Genomic DNA, 23,656 nt, shown 5'->3' on the forward strand with positions numbered 1-23,656 from the left:
ACTCCCTGCCGAGCAGAAAGCCCAATGAGGACCCTGAGATCATGACCTGAGCCCAAGGCAGAGGCTTATCCTCACTGAGCCACCCAGGCGCCCTCAGTACAACGTTCCAAATTCAGAACTAAGGGGCGCTTCCGCTGAGGTCATGCCAGTGTCCTGAATGGAGCTCCGTGACTGGGTCTCTGCTCAGCGGGAGCCTGCTTCTCCCTCTGCGGGTCCCTCAGCTTGTGTTCTCTCGGTCTCAAAATATTTTTTAAAAAATAACATCAGAATTAATACCTAATGAAGAGAAATGCCAAAATTTTACATATAATTTTACTGACTTCTGGTGACTCAGGCTTCCTTATACCTCCACGAGGCACTGTGGATTTGCTGCCTCCTGAGGGCAGGTAAGTCTTTCACACTGATGGTGAGGGGCTAGAGATTAGGACCCTGAGATCATGACCCCAGCACAAGTCAGACGCTTGATGACTCAGCCACCCAGGCGCCCCAGGAAAATTTCTAGTAAGATGCCCCTGCCCAATGACCCACTAACGGGCTACACAAAGAAGCTAAATGTTTTAATGATTCTGCATACTTCTAATGTGTTTTTATGTGTACGTACATATTATATGTACATATATTTTCACGCTATGTAATTATGTCATCTATATAACTCGCTAGCAGATTCCTTGGCGCTGGGGGAATGTGTCAATCATCCTTCAGACCCGACCTGGAGTACGTAAAGGTTTACTCAAAGATGGACATGTGGAGGGAAGAGGCGCTGATCAGGGAAAGGCTGCGTAGACAACTTTCAGTCAGTATCAACTGCCGAGTCATTTACAGACGTCTTCCCTTCCCCGTGCAGTTCCTTTAGCGCTCCTCAGTCTGGGCCTGAGGGCCGGTGGCCGCGTCCACACCCAGCCCGCTTCAAGGCCCGGCTGTAAAAATCTCTAAACCTAGGACATCCAAAAAATCAGTCCTTACACCACTCCAGGAAGCAAGTTTCCGTCAGGGTGCCCAGGACGTCACTGACTACAGGAATTTCCGGAAAGCCGGGGAGCCTTCCGCCCGCCAGAAGAAAACAGCCACGCGGGGCGAGCCGGAAGAACTACCGCGTCACGCCGCGCTGCGCCGCCGGGCAGGCCGCAGTTGCCGCCGGAGGCCTGCTGGGGGCGCGCGCGCTGCCCCGCCCGGCCCCGGGAGGAGGGGAGAGCGAGGGCGGGGGCGGTGCGCTCGGCGCTTCCTGTTCCGGCGCCAGGAGGAGCCGCGCGCTGTTAGTGCTGCCGCCGCCGCCTCCGCTGCTGCCGCTGCTGCTGCCGCCGCCGCTGCCGCCGCCACCGTCAGTCACTCCGCGTTCGGTTCTTCGGCACCCGGTTCGCTGGGACTCTTCGCCGCTTGTGAACTTTGCTGCGGGCTCGGATCTTGCCGGGTAAGGCTGCTTCGGCGCTAGTGGGGATCGTGGAGGGGGCCAAGGGAGTGCCCAAGCGGGAGACAGGCGCAGTAACGGAGGTACCTCGAGTCGCCTTTCCGGGGTCCAGGACTAAGCGCCTGCCCGCGCCGTCTTCCTTCGAGCTGCGAGGTGCCCCCCTGGTAGCCCCCCAGGGAGAAGGCGTCGGAGGCGGGTGACGTCGCGCCCGACGGGTTTCTCGGCGCTTGACGTCGGGCCTGGCTTGGGGGCGGGGCGGCGAGCGTTCCTGGCCCCTCCCCCACCTACCCCACCCCACCCCCACCCCCACCCCTTCCCGGGCGGCGGGACCCGCTCGGAGGCCGGTTCGCTCCGGTTGATCCCGGACTCCCTTTGTTCGTTTGGCCCTAAAGGGTTCCCGGCTCGCGCCCCTCGGCCCCGACCCCCTCCCCCATTTATTAGTTTCTAATAAAACGGGAGATACGGGCCTGAATAGTCTTAGGGGAATCTGGCACTTGTTTAAAAGATTGTCCTCAATGTGACAATGTTCTGGTCGTTATTCAACCAAAGGAATTGCTGGCAAATACATTCGATGAATACACATGACAGAGACCATGAGAAGTGCTGAGTTCTATGATACTCTCTTTTTTAGGATTTAGGAGCTTGTGTTACACATGGAAGCATATAAATAGCTGAACCATTTCCTCTTCGAAGACCAAGAGCAGTGCTTTTACTGGATAGAATTTCTAATGTTGAGGCATCAAACCATACCGAAAAAAATTTTTTACAGCATTAAAGCTGAAGAAAAACACAGGTCTTACACCTGATGATTTTAAAGCTCTGCTTTGGGAACAAACGTTTATTACAGACCAAGATAGCCTTCAGAGATCTTTCAGAAGTTCTTTGTTCGGCTGTATTCATTGGGTAGGGAGAAGAGAAATTATTTTTGGTACTGGCGTCCCTGATTGGAAACTGGTTTGTTTCAGAAAATTCAGTTGGATTGTGTGTGTGTTAGAATGTTCTTTTCCTCTCTCCAGGAGCAGTAGAGGTAGACCAATTCCTTAACTTCAAGCCTTGGGGCCAGTGTGTTTTGGAATTCAGAAATCTTTGGATTGAATCTCTAGATTTAGGAAGAGAATAAGATGCACATACAAGAGGTATCAACCCCCTCCACAAAGTCCCTGCAACATCCCCTAAGACAACATTTATATTTGTGCAGTGATAAGAGTGACTTAACGGAAATTATAAATATGCTTAGGTTAGATTTTGCCACCAACTGTTCTGTGCCAGACTTGGGAATGTTTCTTTATGTTTCTTTTATTTTCAAAAGTTTCTGAATGGAGAACTGCAGATAAAGGTTTGCAGACCCATAATACCAGTGGTAAAAGCTAACGTTTGTTCAGTTTTGTGTGGCAGACATTGACCTGGAGATTTGCTTATGATGTAAGTCTCAGGGCAGGTCCGTGAGGGAGAGACCATTCTACTACATCTCTGAGGTTTGAAGAGTTCAGCCTGTCCAGAGCCACCCAGCGAAGAGCTGTGGTTTTATCTAGGCAGTGGTACCTTTCGCCGTCATTCTCAACCTGTGCTACGTGCCTGTGTACAAAGGAAGAGGGGGGAATGTACATGTTGCCAATCCGCTCTTTTTAGAGCACTGGTTTTATAGACACTTACCAGTACCATTTAGTGTTTCACGTCACTAGTCCTTTTATAGATGAAGAAACTGAGAGTCACTCAGGTGAGCTGAAGCTGATGGAGACCCTCAAACCTTACCCTAAAGGAGCTCTGCTAAGACTCCTGTCCCTCCCCTTTCTGAACTGCTTACATTTCCCATAGTGTACTCTTCACCTTTTGCACAATCTGCTCTTCTTTCCTAGGGCGTCCCACCATCCCCTACTCCCAGCTCTTCCTTCATTGTTCCTACAGACTGCAAAAGAACCTCTTCTCAGGATTCTTCCCCTGATACTCCCTTCCTTGATTCCTTTAGGAGTTCTTTGAGGTACTCTCTTGGTGCCCTGTGCTTACGCCAGGTAAGGTAGTTAAGTGTTTAAAGGGTAGTTCTCTACAAGACTGAATTCCTTAAGGATTTATTCTGTGCAATATTACTCATTTCCGCAAAACCCAACACAGTGCCTGGTATGTGTGTTCCAGGCATAAGTATAAGAAATGATTTTTTTTAAATTACATGTCTTTAAAAAGTTTAAAATACTCCAAACATTTATCAAGTCTCCAGTTCCTTGAGTTACCCAAATGTAAAATAGAACTTATCTGATAAAAGAGCCAGTATTAAATATGATCAAATACTCTATTTCAAATTTTGTATTTTTCAGTATATTAGCACCATTCCCCTACCCCCCCCCCCAAACATCATTGTAAAAATCCTGTTTTTTCTTTTTTTAAGAGGTGGGAAGGGTCAAAAGGAGAGGGAGAGAATTTTTTTTTAAGATTTTGTTTATTGATTTAGACAGAGTGTGGGAGTGAGGGACAGGGGCACGGGGTTGGGGGAGGTGGTCTCCATCACCCTGAGATCATGACCTGAGGTGAAACCAAGAGTCAGACATGCAACCAACTGAGCCATCCAGGCACCCCTTTTAAGTTTCTTTTAATAAACATCTTACATATCTGTAGTACTTGATAGATTATTAAAAATGTTACTTTTAATTATCTGTAAAGTAGTCAGGAGTTAAAGCTGTTTTGCAGATGAGAAATGGTTTGTGATTAAGAAGTTTGCCTTAGGCAAAAGGATTGATGTCGGGGCGCCTGGGTGGCTCAGTGGGTTAGGCCGCTGCCTTTGGCTCAGGTCATGATCTCAGGGTCCTGGGATCGAGTCCCGCATCGGGCTCTCTGCTCGGCAGGGAGCCTGCTTCCCTCTCTCTCTGCCTGCCTCTCTGTCTACTTGTGATTTCTCTCTGTCAAATAGATAAATAAAATCTTTAAAAAAAAAAGGATTGATGTCCACATTTCATAACTCTCTAGTTCTGTATTCTTTATCACCCCACCACAGTGTGATGACCCTTTGAAATAAGCCTTGTTCGGTAGTCACTAGTGATTTACAGAGTTCAACTTTTAAAACCTCCTTGTGACTGGATTGCCATTTTTTTTTAACGATTTTATTTATTTATTTGACAGAGATCACAGGTAGGCAGAGAGAGAGGAGAAAGCAGGCTCCCCGCTGAGCAGAGAGCCCAATGCGGGGCTCAATTCCAGAACCCTGGGATCTTGACCTGAGCGGAAGGCAGAGGCTTAACCCACTGAGCCACCAAGGCACCCCTGGATTGCCATTTTACTCTAAAAGCCCTAAGAGTTACAGCAATGTTTTACCTTTCTAGTATATGTCAAAAGAGATTTGTGCTGTGTTTCAATTACTATTCTTGCTGCTCAGAAAATAGAATGATAATTTTTCAGGTGATGCCTAGATCTGCCATAGAGTACCATTGGAAAGTTTTGGAAATAAGCTTTTCAGTATTTCAGAAAGAAAAAGGAAAATCGGGGGGCCTGGGTGGCTCAGTGGGTTGAAGCCTCTGCCTTCAGCTCAGGTCATGATCCCAGGGTCCTGGGATCGAGCCCCACATCGGGCTCTCTGCTCTGCAGGGAGCCTGCTTCCTCCTCTCTCTTCTCTCTCTGCCTGCCTCTCTGCCTACTTGTGATCTCTGTCTGTCAAATAAATAAATAAAATCTTTAAAAAAAAGAAAGAAAGAAAGAAAGAAAATCTCTCTTGCTCATAAACCCCCCCCCTTTTTTTTGCGCCAGTTCAGGGTTACATGGGCCTCATCTTAATTAGCATAATCCATTGGCATCAGAGTTGCTCAGTTAGTTACGCGTCTGACTCTTGATTTTGGCTCAGGTCATGATCTCCTGAGGTGGAATCCCATGTGGGGATCCACACTGCATGGACCTGCTCAAGAGTCTCTCCCTCTGTTCCTCCTCTAAAAAATTAGCATAATCTAAGTATTTTTGAATGGTTTTTTAGAAAATCTAGATTTAAAAAATTATGTAGCTCTTCTCATATTCAAACACTAATGTCCAACTCTATTTTTTGCCTTTTTATGATGAAAGTAAGAATAAATTAGAATGTTTCCTGTTAATAAGAACACTGTATGTTCTACACATGGAGAGAAGGTCACTTTACTAAAAGTGCTTTACATCAAGAAATGATCTATTTTTAATCCCTTTATTCAGGGCTTCATTACTTAGAAGATTCTAATACCTCCTTTATCTTCCAGGATTTAACTTTTTTTTAGGATTTTATTTATTAAGAGACAGAGATAGAGAAAGGAAGTGGGAAAGAGAGGGAGAAGCAGGCTCCCCGCTAAGCAGGGATCCAGACTCAGGGCTCAATCCCAGTACCTGAGACCATGACCTGAGCTAAAGGCAGACCCTTAACCACCTGAGCCACCTAAGCGCACCCAGGATTTGATTTGATTGATTGATTGATTGATTGATTTTAGGATTTAATTTTTAACTTCAAATTTGGAAAGCTGGAGTTGTGAGTCAGTTAAATAGTATTAACTTGTGGAGTAACTTACATTCTAATGTAATTTTACAACTAGTTAGCTTTATATTGTATATATATTTTTTTTAATTAAGAGAAAAGAGAGAATTCTGAAAACCCAGAAAGAAAACCCAGCAAGACCACATGAAATTGAATGTATGTTCTCTGCTTCAGAATTAATGTGAACTTTGATACAGAACCATTTTCTGTTTCAAAAAGGCTCACCCTATTCAAAAAGCATGTTGGTCTTATGTAGACTTTGAACTTGCCAAACTTGCCATTCACTGATAAAAGTCCCTTCAGGTGTTCATCCTAAAAATTTACTGTTGTGTGATACAACGTTTTAGTATAAAACCTTAATGTGGGAATGAATGAATAGTTGCATTTGCTATATATTCTAGATGTTTTTGATGATCTGAATAAATAGCAAGGTCATAGCAGTTGTAGCCTTCATATTCTTTTTATCATTCCTGTTAGCCAATTGTACTTGAAAGTTACACTCTAAGAATGCAAGGGTGGGCTCAATATTAAGCAGTTTTTTTATATATAATTGTCTTTGTGGGTCAAAGGAGAAAAACTAATCAGCTCGTTAGGTGTTAAAAAGATCTGAAGAAATGCAGTGTCATCTTTAAATGGTTTTTTCCTCTAAATGTTTTTTAACTAGCAAAATAGGAATAAGTAAATCCAGCAAAATAGGCATAAATAGACATTTTTAATATAAGTTTTTTCATCTCAAACTGAAAAATGGGAATTTTATTTAAACATTAGAAGCATTTCCAGGAGATTTGGGAGCAAGACTATCGTGCTCACTATTTAAAATTTCATTATTAAGTTTAGCTGATGCAGAGAAAAGAGATGTAAATATTGGAAAGAGAATGTAAAATTATTATTGTTGTTACAGATGACATAATTCTTTACCTGAAATCCCAGAGAATCAACTGTGACACTCAGGAATAAAGTAATTTAGTAATGTCACTGCTTACAAAAGTAATACACTAAAATTTAAAAAACTTTCCACATGAGGTGCCAGGCTAGCTTAGTCAGTAGAGCATGCGACTCTTCTCAGGGTTGTGAGTTCGAGCCCCACGTTAGGACTAGAGTTTACTTTTAATATAAATAAATAAACTATTGAGTGATGAATGACAGTGATGGGAACTAGGAAGATATACCTTGTTCTTGAATGAAAAGATTGGATATTTTGAATACGTTACATGTCTTCTAAATTAACTGTAAATATAATGCAGTTCCAACCAGAACACCCAACAGATTCTTTTTACTCTATTTTTTTACAAAAAGATCTGGAAAAAAAGAAACAATATTTAGGAATCTAGGGGGAAAAGACAGCAGCAGTAGGTCAACTAACATTAAAATCTGTTAAAAATGCAAAGCTAATGAAATTAAGATGGGATGTTGTGGTGCAGATCAGTAGAAAAGAACAGGCTTCAGAATATCTATAGGAATAACAGAGACTCTATAGCCTGGTGGTAAAGAGCCTTGGCTCTGGAGTCAGACTGTATACCTGAGTTTGACCCCTCTTCTACTTGTCCCTAGCTCTGTCCCCTTAAACAAGTTAACTTGATAAGCTTCCTTTTCTCAGGCTGTCAACTGAGTGGAAGAATTTGTGTCTATTCATTGAGATGACCCACCTAAAACACTTTGAACAGTGTGCCTGTTCTGTAGTAAATACTCCATTTGTTGTTAGTACTGGCAGTAGATTGTGTTAAGGGTAGCTTGTTGTATCCACTGAGAAAAGGTAGATTATACATTAAGTCAGGGATGCCTGATGGCTCAGTCGATTACGCGACTGACTAGCTCAGTTCATGATCTCAGGGTCCTGGGATCAAGCCCCACATCTGGCTCCTTGCTCAGTAAGAAGTCTGCCTGTCCCTCCGCTCCTCCCCCTGCTCATTCTCTCTCCCTCTCCCTTAAATAAAATCTCTTAAAATATACGTATTTGGGGGCACCTGGGTGGCTCAGTTGGTTAAGCAGCTGCCTTTGGCTCAGGTCATGATTCCAGGGTCATGGGATCAAGCCCCGCATCGGGCTCCCTGCTCAACAGAGAGCCTGCTTCTCTCTTGTCTCCCTCTCCTGCCTCTCCGCCTACTTGTGGTGTCTCTCTGTTAAAATAAATAAATAAAAATACTTTTTAAAAATGCGTATTTTAAGTTAAACCATATTAGTACTGTTAGAAAGCATGGGTGAATTTTTTGTCTCCTATGTTTCAAAGCTAATTTTAAAATTTTATAAAGCACTAAAAAAAGATGTACTCGTAGAAAGGAGTGAAATTGTCAAAGGCGAGAGAGCACATACTTTCTTTATTTAAATGAAGTCAAAGAATAAGCAAAAACTAAGAAAGTGGTTGCTGAGTGGAAGGGCAGTTGATTGGAAAGTAGCATGAGTAAACCTGGAGTGAAGGAAATTGTTTTGTACCTTGGTTAAAGGGACATATGCAGTTGTCAGAGCTTGTTGATCTAAACACTGCACATCTCTGCGTTTTATTGAGTATTAATTATGCATCACTTTTAGAATTTGATGAAAGGACAAAAGTGGCTCGAAGACATAAGCAAATCCACAAAAAAAGTTTATTATAAATTGGGTATGAAATTTTAAAAGATGCTCTACTTTACACTAAATTTTAAAAATGCGGAAGTTAAAATAACAAAGTGTCAATTTTTAACCTGTCATAATTGAAAACTATTTAGACATTTAATACTCTCCAGTGGTGAAGAGGAGTTTTCAGAGATAGTGTAGGGTCACCTGGGTGGCTCATTTAGTTAAGCATCTGCCTTCAGCTCAGGTCATGATCCAGAGGTCCCAGAATCCACCCCCGTGTTGGGCTCCCTGCTCAGCAAGGAGTCAGCTTCTCCCTCTCCCTCTGCCCTACCCACTGCTCCTTCTCGCAGCACAAGCGCCCTCTCTCTCAAATAAATAAGTAAAATCTTAAAAAAAAAAAAAAAAAAAAAGGTATAACTGGCAAAGGACTTTAAAGTGGCATGGACTTTTTTTTTTTTTTTTTTTTTTTTTTTTAAGTAAGATTTTATTCATTTATTTGCCAGAGAGAGAGCATGAGAGTACAAGCAGGGGGAAGTGGCAGGCAGAGGGAGAAGCAGACTCCCTGCCTAGCAGGAAGCTGGATGCGGGAGTGGATCCCAGCACCCTGGGATCATGACCTGAGCTGAAGGCAACAGACTGAGCCACCCACACGTCCGGTGGCATGGACTTTTAAGATGTGTTTTATTTTTTTTTTTTAAAGATTTTATTTATTTTTTTAACAGAGATCACAAGTAGGCATAGAGGCACAGAGGCAGGCAGAGAGAGAGGAGGAAGCAGGCTCCCTGCCAAGCAGAGAGCCCGATGCGGGACTCGATCCCAGGACCCTGAGATCATGACCTGAGCCGAAGGCAGCGGCCTAACCCACTGAGCCACCCAAGCGCCCCTAAGATGTGTTTTAGATAGCCTTACCTGTTGACCGCAGATTTCCCTTTTAGTACTTTTCCTGATGACACATTTCCAAGGATATGTGTTGAAAAGTGTTCCCTGTATCATGGTCTGAAGCAACTCAAAGTGCAAAGAACGTAGACTACCACCAAAATGAGAGGCAGACTATATTGTGGATCCCTTCTATGTGAAATGCAGCCAGTGGAAGGGGACGGCATTTACAGAATTACATGAACTGCAACGAAAGTTTGCCCTCTGTAAAGAGAAAGACCTTGCGTATGTGATTAAGTAACAATGGTATATACAAAGAAAGTTCCTTAAAAAATACATAAGAAATGGTAAGCACTGGTTTTGAAGTATTCTTTTTGTTTTTTTCTTTCTCTTTTTTAGGAAAATGTCTGATGAATTTTCGGTAAGTTGATGCATTTATCCTTTGTAAGTATTTTGGCTTTTAAGAAAATGACATAGTTCTAACTGCAGGCCATGTAAGTCTTTTAATTTAAAAGAGATGCTTTTTGTGATCCTTGCTTTTGGCTGGGGAGAGGATGTGATTTTCATAGATGATCTGCCTTAATTGACTTAGATATGATATGTTTGAAATTTTGTTGTGTTGTATGTATTTATAAAGTGTTAGGTTGCTTTTGTTCTCTGTTAACATGGCAGTGCTAATAATAGACAGCATTTTGGGGCGCCTGGATGGCTCAGTGGGTTAAGCCTCTGCCTTCAGCTCAGGTCATGATCTTGGGGTCCTGGGATCCAGCCCCACATCGGGCTCTCTGCTCGGAAGGGAGCCTGCCCCCCACCGGCCGCCTGCCTCTCTGCCTACTTGTGATCTCTCTCTCTGTCAAATAAATAAATAAAATCTTTTAAAAAAAAAAATAGACAGCATTTTTTAATGTAACATACACCAAGTACTATGTTAAGGGTATTACATGAATTATCTCATTTAAGCCTCAAGTTAATGCTAAACTTTTTTTTTTTAATGCAGAAACTAAAGCTTAGAGAGGGTATTTAAGTTGTTTGCAGTAAAGTCAGGATTTAACTCCTCAGTATTTTGAGTAATTGGATTTAGAAAATATGATTTTCTCTAAGGAATTTGCATTGGAAGGTTGATTTTTATATTACATGAATTGCTTTTACACTGAGCAGTTTGGCTGTTGAAGATGTTCTAGGGGTTCGCAGTCCCTCGCTCTGCAGCTTTATAACCATGTTTGACATGATTTGCCCCTAAATAAGATAGGTAAAACATGCCTGTTTTGTCTTCCAGTTGGCAGATGCACTACCTGAACATTCCCCTGCCAAAACCTCTGCTGTGAGCAATACAAAACCTGGCCAGCCGCCTCAAGGCTGGCCGAGTTCCAGCCCTTGGAATAACCCAAGTGCTCCACCTTCTGTGCCATCTGGACTCCCGCCAAGTGCGACACCCTCCACTGTGCCTTTTGGACCAGCACCAACCGGAATGTATCCCTCTGTGCCTCCCACCGGACCACCTCCAGGACCCCCAGCACCCTTTCCTCCTTCTGGACCATCATGTCCCCCACCTGGCGGTCCTTATCCAGCCCCAACTGTGCCCGGCCCCGGCCCCACAGGGCCATATCCTACACCAAATATGCCCTTTCCAGAGCTTCCAAGACCATATGGTGCACCCACAGATCCAGCTGCTGCTGGTCCTTTAGGTCCATGGGGATCCATGTCTTCTGGACCTTGGGCACCTGGAATGGGAGGGCAGTATCCTACCCCTAACATGCCATACCCATCTCCAGGGCCATATCCCGCGCCCCCTCCCCAAGCACCAGGGGCAGCGCCACCCGTTCCATGGGGCACTGTTCCACCAGGAGCCTGGGGACCACCAGCACCATATCCTGCCCCTGCAGGATCATATCCCACACCAGGACTCTATCCCACTCCCAACAATCCTTTTCAAGTGCCTTCAGGACCTTCTGGTGCTCCACCGATGCCTGGTGGCCCCCATGTGAGTGTTAAATTTGTTCTTTAAAATGCACTAATAGTCACATAAGCACAACTGAAAGATTATTTGCCTCCTGTTTTGGATAGAAGATTAGAAAGCATTTAAAACTTTTTAAAAGAAGGGGTGTATGTATATAAGGTAAGAGTAAATTTCAAACTTCAGATAAAGCATTTAGAAGGATGAAAACAAAAGTATTCCTGGTACTTAGAAAAACTTCCCAAAGATCCCCCGAAGACTTTGTGATGTAGAAAGCAGTGTCCTCAGTAACATCCTTGAGATAAACTCAGGTGTATTTCATGGGACCTTTTTTTTTTTTTAAACTATTTCTCAGTCTCATTTTGTAGCATCACACCAAAGCACAGTTCAGTAAAACAGTCTCTGCCTGGGTGACTTCATCCAGATGTACATTTTTAGAGCATCTAGGACAATGAACACATAAGATTGCCTGTCCTTCCTGTTACTCTCCCTCGTGTTTCTCAGCCAAAGTTTTGTTGGATCCTCAGCAGCACTGAGCTCCCGAATAGCCCACTGTTCTGCACTGTCAGTCCCAGGCAGTGCCTCGTGCTGCACTGCCAGCCAAGCCAGAGGGCCAGGGTTGGCATCTGAGTTGGAGGACCTGTCTTGGATGTAAGACCAAATAGAAAAGTGTCCCTCTTCTCCTCGCCCCAGAAGTAAGCCAAGAGTCCTCAGAAAGAATCCTGATTCTCCATGGGGGCTGGGGCGGGGGGGAAATGACTTACTCTTAACAAAATAATCAGGTCTCCAGCTAGATGAATCAAATATCCACCCCAACTGTCCAGGAAAAAGGATCCTAATAAAAAGCCCCCAAAACTTGACTTTGATCAGTATAACTTATCTATCCAAATTCCCTTAAAAAGCTTTTTTTTTTTTACAAATTGTATGTCAAAATAAATGGGATGAGTTGCCATTTGGATTTATTAGGCAATAAGTATTTTATTTTAAACCACAGCAAGGAGTTAATAAACTCCACTTAGAAAAACTGGAGGTTTACTTTTTCTTTCTTCTGTTGCAGTCTTACCATTAAGTTAATGGACGAAGATATGACGCTTTGCTTTTTGAAGTACATATATATGCACATGAATGCATATATAAAAATTGCTGGTCTCACTATTCTTAGAGGGCATTCATGAAAGAACAACCCTTGCACCTCTCAGAGAAGATATCTGCCTCTTGTACTTGGATGTATAGTACATCTGATGGATACAATCAGATAAAAATGTAAAAGTAAATCGTTCAAATGTGATTTTTATTCGGTTTTTATGGAACGTTAAAGTGATGAAGTGTATTGAATAGCTCTTTGATAACAGTTTGTTTAAAACAAGTTTTCGATTTGTTTAAATTATGAAACCACACACTTAAAAATCTAAGATGATGTGGATTATTGTTAGAATCTGCAAACTCATTGGCGAATTATTTCAAGTATTTTTCTATAATCACTTTTTCCCTAAATAAACACACTTTGAAAACAATCACATTGTCATAATTTAAACAAATGATGCCTCTCAACATCTTGAACTGCTCTGTCGGTAGAAAAAATACACGTGGGCCTCGTGAGGGTGTAGTTTGGATATATATTTTCAAGCTGTTGGTAATTATTGTCAGATGTTGAGTTCATTAGCCAGGCAGTGTTCGTTTTTATCCTCGAGCTTTTAGTAAAAACTTTTCTTTGATTTTTGAGTTCCACGATTTGCTTTATTTTTAGCCAGATGGGTCACACAGCTCTAAAATCTGCCATTTATGAGAACTTTGTTCTTTTTAATGCAGGCCAACATGTGTGTAAATTAATTCTTAGAGACTTGTTCATCTCTGTATTGCTTTGGCATAGATTTCGAGATGTCAGTATTGCTTCAGGAAGAACTCGAAGGAAATAATTCTCTCCTTTGTCTTGAACCTCAAGCCAGAGGAAACCCCGGAAATTGCTTTATAGTGACAAGTCACTTGCATTCCCACAAAACCCTCTTCTACTCAGACCCTTCCCTGTAGGTCCCTTTGCCTCAGTTCTTTAGAAGGAGCACATCCCTTAGTTTCTCCCTGATATGGAAAACTGGCACACTCTAGGGGTCTGTTGTAAACACATATAGCAGTTACGGTTCAAGAACCTTAGTCATTTAGACATGACTCTGTACAAGTGCCATCAAAACGTGTACATGTCTTTCAGAGTCTGGTTAAGCTATGTCATTGTCTTATGCAGTTTCCTGCATCTGTTGTAAAGTGCTTATGGCTAACAGTTCTTTGTTTGTTGACAGGTAAATAGGTAGAATTGAGTACCATTCTTAAAAATTCTTAAAAATTACCCTCTAGCTCTAACACTGAAACTAGTAATAATAATAATAATAAGGTGTAGATCTCTGCAGTGTGGCTGTTGCTTAAATTAGTGTTTGTAACCACCGAAATAGCCTGAGTAGCTTTTTTTGTCACCTTATCTCTAAATCAGATCCTTAGAGTCTTAGAAGTGACTATGTTATTTGTCAAATAACATTGTGAACCTTTGAATGTATCCATGGGGTTACTAAAATATGTTGTGAATTTCTTGCCTAGTCTAGGAGAGATTTATGCTGGAGCTCTTGTTTTTGCTTAGAAATAAAATATTTAGTAGTTTGTTTCTCTTACATTTTAAATGTCAAGAATGCCAAATGCTGCCAATTTAATGGTTTGATAGCTACCTCCTTTTAAGAAAGCAAGATGGTCATCTTTGAGAAAAATACAGTGTTTAAGCTCCCTTTTAAGTAGGTGATAGAGTCGAGCTTTTAGAATTGAAGCTGATTTGTTTAGGTATCTTCAGACTGGGGAATGTCGTTAGACAGCTCCTACAGAGTGGCACCAGCGGTCTTGAACAAGCCGCACCAATCTACAACACTCCTGGAATCTTTGTCAGAGTAGCTCCATGGCAGGAGCCTTGGAAGGTATTTTAGCTTAAATGATCAGGCAGTATCATGTCAGCTAGCCTGGAGTGGGGTAAGAGGAACAGTGAGATAGCAGTGAAGATTTCCTGGTGGTTATTTTGGTTGTGCTGCATTGGAAGAAGTTGACAACTCTGGCTTTAGATAGAATATTTAATGTAACACTAGAGGATACTGTTTGATTAAGAGAAGTGGTAGCAGGTTTGGGGATCTGTGGTCATGCAGTCCATTTATTAGAGGAGAAAATCTGCTAAAGGATTTGAAGGACCATGAACATGAGATTTGGAATTCCTACTCCCAATAAATACATAAACTTGGCTAGTGACCCGTACTGCCCCGTGTGCCCTAGACATAACACCTTTTCTTTGCTTTTCAAGGACTTTCCAACTGGTAGTTGTGAAATTCTTTTTAAGCTAAGAAGGGAAATCACAGGGACTAGAATTTGCTTTTATGTTCCTTTTGGTTTTTTAGAACCTTATTTCTCAACCTACGAGGAGAGTCTTAATTCTTGTGGGTACTCTGGGACATAAATGTATTTTTAGATTCAGGGTAAAGTTAAAAGCAGTTGTTGTTTCAGTGGAGGAATGGGGGAAAACACAGGGGAAGGTTTTTCTCTTTACAAGGAAATACCGTTGCTTTAGAAACCAGTCCTTTTAGGCTGACATCAGTTTAGGGAAGAGACTGTTTCTTAGAAAGTTTGTTAGGTCTCAGAAGGGAATACACAAGATGGAATATGCTGGCACTTGCACTCTCAGAACAAGAACTTGAAGGCAAATTTGATGGAGATAATCGAGATGTATTGAGGACTCGTGTTTCTGGAGTTGGAATCTTAGATTTTGAAATGTTAAACCTAGAAATGATAAAAAAATGAAAATAAAGACCTTAGGTCCTCATCATCATGTGATGAGAATCAAGGCTCCTTTCCTTAAAGGAGTGCTTGAAATCCTTGGCCTTGTCTGTACTGGACTTAGTCTGACACCTTTTCATGCTTTTGAAGATGGCTATTCACAACTGGGACTCCACAGCCTGTTTTGTGTAAAGTAAAATATTGATTATTCAGGAATAGGCATACATTTGTTTTAATTACCCAGGGCCTCCTTCTTTTGTCAGTTTTCCTGTTGTTTTCAGTATAGAATAATAAAAGGAGAAAAGAAAGGGGGGTGAATTTTTGGCCTTGGTCTGGCACACCACTACAACAGAATATTGGCCTATTTTCTAGGAAAGAAGTCAGTTTTGCCCATAAAATTTGACCTCACAAATAATGATAAGTGCTACCTATTGTACTCCAGTGGACAGCTTTTAAAATTATGTGTTTAGACTTCTAAATGATCAGTGCCAGTATCTTCCTTCCTCACCCTGAATAATCGAGTGCTAGATTTATAAAATGCCAGGTTTATAAACCCTTGACATTAAACCTAAGCACAGACCTTCAGGTGTTGGTTTTTGAAAAGCATAAGGTTAAATTCAGATGAATCACACTGATAGAGGTACTATGCAGAGAAGGTGGTGGGCAGCTTTCAGGGAAGACTGAAATTTACTCTTAATTAAGCAATATTGAGTATTGACGATAGACCCCTTTTTATTTTCAGAATTCTGCCAAGTAAAATTAAAATTGCCAATAAAATAATCAGTATTAAAGAAATGCCATGCAAGCTTCTGGCTAGAGAACACATCTGAGAACTGCATTCATTTGGTAGACACTCCAGTGTCCAAACAAGCTTTGCCACCTTGCAGAGGCACAGAGAGGAAAGAGAAGGCCTGTCCCGCAGCGGCTTAACGTCCAGGGGTGGCATTTACAGAATGAATTAGTACACGCATTTTTGGTTTACCTAGGTAAACGTATTTTAGTTTGCTGCTGGTGGAAATGAGAGGCCAGCTTTTGGACATTTTAAAGAGCAAAGTGTGGTGTACCTTTTTTTAAAGTAAGAAATTAATGTTTCTCAAGATTGTAGTGTTTGTCAGTGCGACTGCTCACGTGTGCAAAGTAACGGGATGTTTTTCCTCTTCACTTCTTCCCTGGATGAAGGCACTTACTGCCTGTCACTGGTTAGCAGATACTGATTTGTTGCCATTAAGTAAACTTGACTTATGCGTGCTCTATAAAGTTTTTTTTTGTATTTTTTCTTAATATTGTGATTTTTAAAATTGACTTAATAATGACAAATTTAATGTATGTAATTGTCTATGCATTTTAAGTTAAACTGCCTAAAATGTGATTTGAGACATAGACATTTGTTTTGTATTATGAACTGTAAGCAATCTGTTTGAGACGTTAGGTTTTATCACCTGCTGCTGTATTTGTAAACAAAAACATATGTTGCTTTAAGAAGTAATTATAATTAGGAATAGTCTATGGATGTGATACTTGATATTTTTTAAGATAAACTTGTTTGCTTTTGTGTATTATACCTGAAAACTTTTTTAAAAAATGTATTTTCATGGTTTCACAGTTTTTCCCTGTATCTTATTCTTTAGGCCCAATTCTGGGCTTCCCTGAGAAGTCCGGAGCCTAATTAACTACAAAATTGTTATCCGAAAGAAAAAAGGGTCTGAGATGCTCCTCGGTGTTTGACCAGCATTCACTAAGTCATTTAAATAGGCTGCCTGGGAATAGCCTTCCCCAGGCCCTCCTTCAGCAACATGGTATCCACTGTGTGGGTTTCCTCTCTCCCTTCAAGGCTACATTATTCTTTGTAACCAAATTATCGGTGTATACAGAGTTAGGGAGCTTTCCCTCTCTGCCCCAACTGCCACCACCCCCGCTTTCTTTTATGAAAGATGGTTCTATTCTGTGTAACTACTATGCCTATGGTGAGGGTCACATTATCAAACTGGGTACAGTTTGCCATTTCCACAGGGGAGTTGCTACCCTGTCTTGAACCCCGGTGTGGGTGGGCCTGTAAATGAGTCATTTGTACTACATTGTGCTTTGGGGAGAGTCTTCTGCTTTTTGCCTTACAATTGAACAAAGTGCAATGTAAATTTTTAAGTTCTGTTTGATGTCTTATTTCCTATCCCTTAACGGGACCCACCTCAAACAGAGTTCTGAAATAAGTAGTAGAGTGCAAGATCATTCTGGAACAGGACTAGGGGCTTTTTCCCCATCGTGAAATGACATCACTTCAGCAGACACCTTCCTCCCCGGATACCTGACCCAAGCAGGTTCTTTTTTTACCACCATATTAAAACTTAGCAGTCCTTTTGCAAAAGATGTCTTTTTTTTTTTTATTATTTGACAGAGACCACAAGTAGGCAGAGAGGCAGGCAGAGAGAGAGAGAGGAGGAAGCAGGCTCCCTGCTGAGCAGAGGCTTTAACCCACTGAGCCACCCAGGCGCCCCTTGCAACAGATGTCTAAAGCAAAACAATTATTATTCGTGTATTTTTTTTTTTTTCAGTAACCCAACACAAAATTCTTTTTTTTTTTTTTAAGATTTTTAAATTTATTTATTAGAGATCACAAGTAGGCAGAAAGGCAGGCAGAGAGGAGGGGGGGAAGCAGGCTTGCCACTGAGTAGGGATCCCGATGCGGGGCTTGATCCCAGGACCCTGGGATCATGACCTGAGCCAAAGGCAGAGGCTTCAACCCACTGAACCACCGAGGCATCCCAATACAATAGAATTCTAATATCAGAAGAGAATTTGGGCCATCCCATAGTTTGTTCCTGTGGCATGTGAACGTCATACTTGCCATGTGGCATTAAACATTACTTTCTATTTTGAGACCCTGGGGTTCCCAAAATGACGGAGAGCTTAGTCCCTCCCTATTCTGTGTTTTCTCTAAAGCAATTCCTCTCTTCCACTTTTTATCATTTTATTTAGTGTTTTAGCTTGGGCTACCGTAACAGAACATCATAGACTGGGTGGCTTAACCGATGGGGATTTATTTCTCAGTTCTGGAGGCTGGGAGGTCCACAGGGTGCTGGCCTGCTCATTTCCCTGCCACAGGGGTCTATATGGCCTCTCGATGGCCATCTTCTCACTGTGTCCTCATTTATGGTGGAGAGTGAGAAGCAAGCTGTGTTCTCTCATACAAGGCCACTAATCCCATCATGAGGCTGCACTTCTGACCTCATCTAAATGAATTAGCTCCCAAAGGCTCCATGCCCAGATACCGTCTTATCTGGAGTGAGGGCTTTGGTGTGAATTTTGGGGGGCAAGTTGGTTCATAACACAGATACGTTGTTGGGGGAACAAAATATTTTGCTGCTTTTAAATTCCAAAAATGGTTGTAGATGACTGTGTCTCCTAGTTGACATTTGCTAAAATTATAATCAGATACAAGATACAATTCCATTTAGAATTGGAAGCTACACCCAAAGTGTTAGTATCCTATAAAAGAGGAAATTTAACACTTTTTAGTTTTTGCTTTGTTCTTATTTTATGTTAAGCCTCATTTTTTAAAACCATCATTTAGACGAGCATTCCTTAAAGATTGGTAGGCAGATTTAAAAGAGCCCTTTTTTAGAGATAAAGAGATTAAGTAAATTCCCAAGGCCATAATCTTAAAGGATGGTGCACAGTTCTTGTCTTCAAGGCTTAGGGTTTGTCCTGGTTTTTTTGCTCAGGCATCCAGTACCCTTTTTATGCAGTTGCTTGCCTACCAGTCTAGACCCTTGCTGTTTCTCTTCCACAAGACACCCTGACTTGTTCTTATCTCCTTAAGATGCCACTGGTAGGGACGCCTGGGTGGCTCAGTGAGTTAAGACCTCTGCTTTCTCGGGTTGTGATCTCAGGGTCCTGGGATCGAGCCCCATGTCGGGCTCTCTGCTCAGCAGGGAGTCTGCTTCCCTTCCTCTCTGCCTGCCTCTCTGCCTACTTGTGATCTCTGTCAAATGAATAAAATCTTTAAAAAAAAAAAAAAAAGCTGCTGGTAGGTAGGTTCCAAAGCTGTGGGAAACTGATGAAAACATTCAACTGGTTAACTTTCTAGATCAAGAAGCCAAGTTAGATTGAGCTCCATGTATTTTCCTACTTAACAGTTTAATTTATTGGGAGTTAATGATAGCTTTTATGTACGTTTTACGTACTTTGGCTCATTCCATTCTTAACACCCCTGCATTTGAGATTCATGCAGTCTAAGAGGAGACAAAAACAAGTAGTTGACAGTAGATTAAACAGTTCACAGGTATCTCAGTTAAGCTGCACAACAAACCTAAGACAAGGACAGTTCTTGTCCCCATTTTATAGATGATGAAACTAAGGCTAAGAGGTTACTTAGCTCTTCGGTCTGTGTGAGTTAGGTCACATAGCTACTATGTAAGGAACAGAGATTAGAATCCTAGCTGTGGTTGGTACCAAAGCTTTTGCCTTATCCCATCATACCACAGAATGCTGCTTTCTAAGAACAGCATCCTGTCCTGGTCACCTGAGTGCAGAAGTTCTGCTTCCCAAAGTATATACCTTGAAAGTCAGATCCATCTACCATTGAGTGTGATGTGGCAGACCTTTCACACGTGCCATGTCATTAAAGGAGTTGAATTGGAAATTCACTTTGAAGAGCTAGAACTTGTGTCTGAAATGCATGTCCTCATAGTTGATGAATAAGCACCGTTCTTAAACTACTAATGTAAAACTTAGTTGTATTTTCATAAACAGTTAAGAGTAGGTTTCAGATATGTTCGTGAGAGTTGTTAGGAAAGCTACTGGTCGATCAAGCCACCAGTCGCCTGTCCTACCGACTATTGAGGACACTGGGCATCCATATGCTCTGCAGTGGGAAAAGCGTGGATGAGGCTGTCGGGAGGCTGAGACAGAGGAGGTCTCTGTTAGCAGTGGAGGAGCAGCCAAGATGTACAGGAGAACTGTACAGAGGGCGGGAGAGTCCAAGGGACATTCTGCCAAGTATGGCTTGGCAGTTCTTTTTTTAAACTTGCCAGTACAGGACATGCTAAGTTAAAACATCTTAACCGTTGCCTAGTTACTGCAACACACAAAATTCCCAAGGACTAAACTTAATGAATACCTGGATCCCTTCTCGAGTGCCCAAAGGAATTTTTATAGAAAACAGACAAAAAGTACATGACTCACGATTCAGACTAGCACCCAGGCTTTTTAGGGAAGTGGGATGAAGAGGATTCATGCGGAAATGGGAAAAGCCTCTTTAACAAATTCTACAAGATTCCCTATCTGAAGGGCAGTTCTAAGTCTCAACCTCCAGTGAGTCTGCAATTGAAATCTGATCAAATTCTACAAGGCCACCCTTCCCGTGACCAACACAACTGCTGGGGAATCCGGGACAGAGTTTTTAGCTCTGAGCTCAGCTCTGCACTGTGATTTGCTGCAATTGACTAGCTTCCTGTGCTCACCTTAATGGAAAACATAACACTCAAAGCACCACGAGGGAGAAAAATGGAACGTGTCCTTGCTGAAGGGATCTATCTGGTGTAGTAGCATAACTAAAAGATTACAGCTCTCATAAATAGTACCTATATTAATGTCCCTTTTTAAAATTAGATTGTCACGGGGATGCCTGGGTGGCTCAGTTGGTTTAGTGCCTGCCTTTGGCTCAGGTCATGATCCCAGGGTCTTTGGATCAAGCTCCTCATTGGTCTCCCTGCTCAGCGCAGAGCCTGCTTCTCCCTCTGCCCCTGCTCGTGCTCTTCCTTGCTTGCTCTCAAATAAATAAAATCTTAAAAATAATAATAAAATTATTAAAAAAATAAATCAGATTGTCATACTTAAAGGCTTAAAGTTACACAATGTGATAACATACTTCTCGAAAACAAGGTTGTACAGTAAGTGGTCATATATCCCAGTTTGCCTGGAACAGTTCTGGTTTCTATTCAGGTATAATCATTAGTGCCCTCCTTGAATTCCCATTCTCCTGGTTTTGAGGATAAATTATATGACTATCCTAATTATAACAAAAAGTAATGCAAGTAAAGATTTTCCCTATTTGTTTCCTGAGATACAAACTCATCCTAAAGAACACATTTTGGCATAGAGGTTAACCGTTGACTCCCGTGTCATTTAGGCTGCCACTTATACTGCATCTTATAAAGGTGAAGAAAAACATCCAACTCACTTAATCGTAGCCACGTCATCTTCAGCAAACCCCAAAAGTGTGAAGAGCACACATTCTAGTTCTAGAATAGGAAGCCATGCCTTTTTTAGGCTAGAAAAGATGGATAGAGGAGTAATGGGAATACTCCCTTTTCTGGGCCTCTCTCCAAGGGTTTCTGCCCCATGACCTCAAACATGCCCCCCCACCCCCCGCCAAGTCCTGAAAGCAGTTTCCCTTAAAGCTTCAAGTTTCTTTGTTTTGTGTTGTTGTTGAACTTAGTCTTCTCACACACTGAATAGCACTGAAAATTATGTCCAATTTTGGGGGTCTTTGAGCTGCTGCATACAAACATTACCAGAGCTGTGGTAGAACTGCATTACATTTCTCCAGCCCTGGACTGACGTGAATTTTTGTGACTCACAGTAATGGTGGGAAGAAGCAGACAGTGACATTTTTTCAAAGGGGGCCCATTATTGGCAGGGAATAAATGATGAAAACTCGTCAAACCACGTCAGAAATATCTGCTGGCTGGTGTATTGGTTTTCACTTTTTTGGTGTTGGAGACCCATTTCTGAATACCGGACCTTGGAGCTCTCGCGTGAAGAGTGAATGCTTCAGGAGTCAGCACACTAATGCTTCACCAGTATTCCTGCTGGAGTGGAATGCCTGCGGCCACGACTAAGTTCTCTCGCACGTTTTCTCACATAGTTTCACAGCAAAGTTCTTGCATGTCAGAAACAATTTTTCCTGCTGCTGTCTTCACGGTACACGCCCTCTTTCCCCTACAGTTGGAATCCCGCTCTTCAACTTCTGCAACGGTGCTCAGCCTGTCTTCTGACAGCCATTGCCATAAAAGTGCGTGTCCCCAACTGTGGCCCAAAGTAATTCTGCACTTTGACCACAATTTGCTGACACGTTGGTTCTCAGCACATTATCACACTGCTGTGGTCATGAAGTTAGAAACCAGCTCACCGAAAACATCAGTGTGACTAGGATGTGAAACCTCAAAATACCAGTATCCATTCGCTGCTAGCACTTTCTATGACAAAGCACCTGGGAATCACGTCTGACTTACCCAGCCAAAACATAGTGCTCTCAGACAACTCATACTCTTTGTACACTGAAAAGCATGTTGGGGGGTTGGGAGAGAGATGCAGCTGGGGAGGGGGTGCATGGGAGACTTGGTACAATGTGATACTACTGTATTGAGTGGGGCGATGGCTATACATGAGCCATTTAACTCCAAAGACATGTAATACCCTTTTGTATGTATAATTTACATGCCCTTTTAAAAAAGTATATGGGACCTGTGCATCTAATCTTGAAAGGAACCCCGGTTTCACCTAGAGTCTTCCTGAGAAAGGTAGACAGGCCAAACTTCAGTGGTAGCTGATTTCCCAGGCATGTAGCAGCGATGTGAAGCTGTGCCTAGAGTCAATGTTCTTCCTTTATGCTAACAACTGAGTATTTCAATTGCTTTAGGAAACAGATGGTGTCATTAAGGACATAAAAACATAAAGGGTCTGCCCAGTGATCCACTCAGTCTAGTGTCCAGCGTGACAATGGAACCAAGAGACGTTTTGTGAGAGAGTACAATGGGTACATAAACCTAGTGTGCCACAGCCAGCCCCAGACAAATGGAGAAGCAGTGGTAAAGCAGGCAAGTACATCAGGCGTTGTGTGGGCCTAGCACAACGAGAATCACAGAGTAATTAGAGCCCCACAAACACAGGAGATAATAGGGATGACATGTTCCACAGTGATAATTAGTGTAGCTGGAGAAAAATGAGGACAATCTACTGAGAGCAAACACCGAGGCAGTGCATTGCCTGGTAAAGATCCCAGGTTCTGGAACCTGACCAGCTGTATTTAAATACTCTCTACCACTTACTAGATCCATCACATTGGGAGAGTTATGTAACCTTTTGGCGCCTCCATATCTTTAGCTATAAATGCAGAAAACAGTAGTTCCTAACTTCCCGGGGTTTTGAGAATTAAATGAAGTAATCCAGGTAAAGCATTTAGTGCTTGACATCATAAGCACTCAACCAGTGGGAGCTTATCATGGGACCTGGAAAGCATTTTCCTAGGTTTGGGGCCTACAGGGATATTGCTGTCTAGTAGAAGAAAGAAAAGTAAATGAGCCATTTCCATCCAGTGTGATGTTGCTGAAGCAGAAGGCACAGATTCCTCTGAGCATACCCAGTGAGCTCAGGTGGTTGAACGGCTACCATGTCTTGAGCACTAACCATGTGCGATTCGGTCTTGGAAGGGCTTTAATCACATTATCTCCTTAAGTCCTCACACCACCTTCCAAGCCAGGGGTAAAGGCCAGCTCTGTCCAGTGCTGAGCTAGGTTCCTTCCCCTTTGTGATGGGTCTTCATGAGTGCATCAAGGGAGCTTGCACGGCAGAACAAGTCCTGTCTCAAGAGAAAGCATAAGAGGGA

General features: G+C 42.3%; 1 protein-coding gene across 1 annotated transcript; it reads left to right on the forward strand.

Moving 5' to 3' along the window:
- Positions 1-1,326: 1,326 nt before the first annotated feature.
- On the forward strand, positions 1,327-16,651 carry MAPK1IP1L (mitogen-activated protein kinase 1 interacting protein 1 like). Its single transcript, XM_059373251.1, has 4 exons — positions 1,327-1,408; positions 9,705-9,726; positions 10,582-11,286; positions 12,317-16,651. Exons 2-4 carry the CDS (start codon positions 9,709-9,711, stop codon positions 12,326-12,328), a joined length of 735 nt encoding a protein of 244 aa, XP_059229234.1. The 5' UTR covers positions 1,327-1,408; positions 9,705-9,708; the 3' UTR covers positions 12,329-16,651.
- Positions 16,652-23,656: the final 7,005 nt, after the last annotated feature.

Source organism: Mustela nigripes, chromosome 13 (genome assembly GCF_022355385.1).
Source record: "Mustela nigripes isolate SB6536 chromosome 13, MUSNIG.SB6536, whole genome shotgun sequence".
NCBI lineage: Eukaryota > Metazoa > Chordata > Mammalia > Carnivora > Mustelidae > Mustela > Mustela nigripes.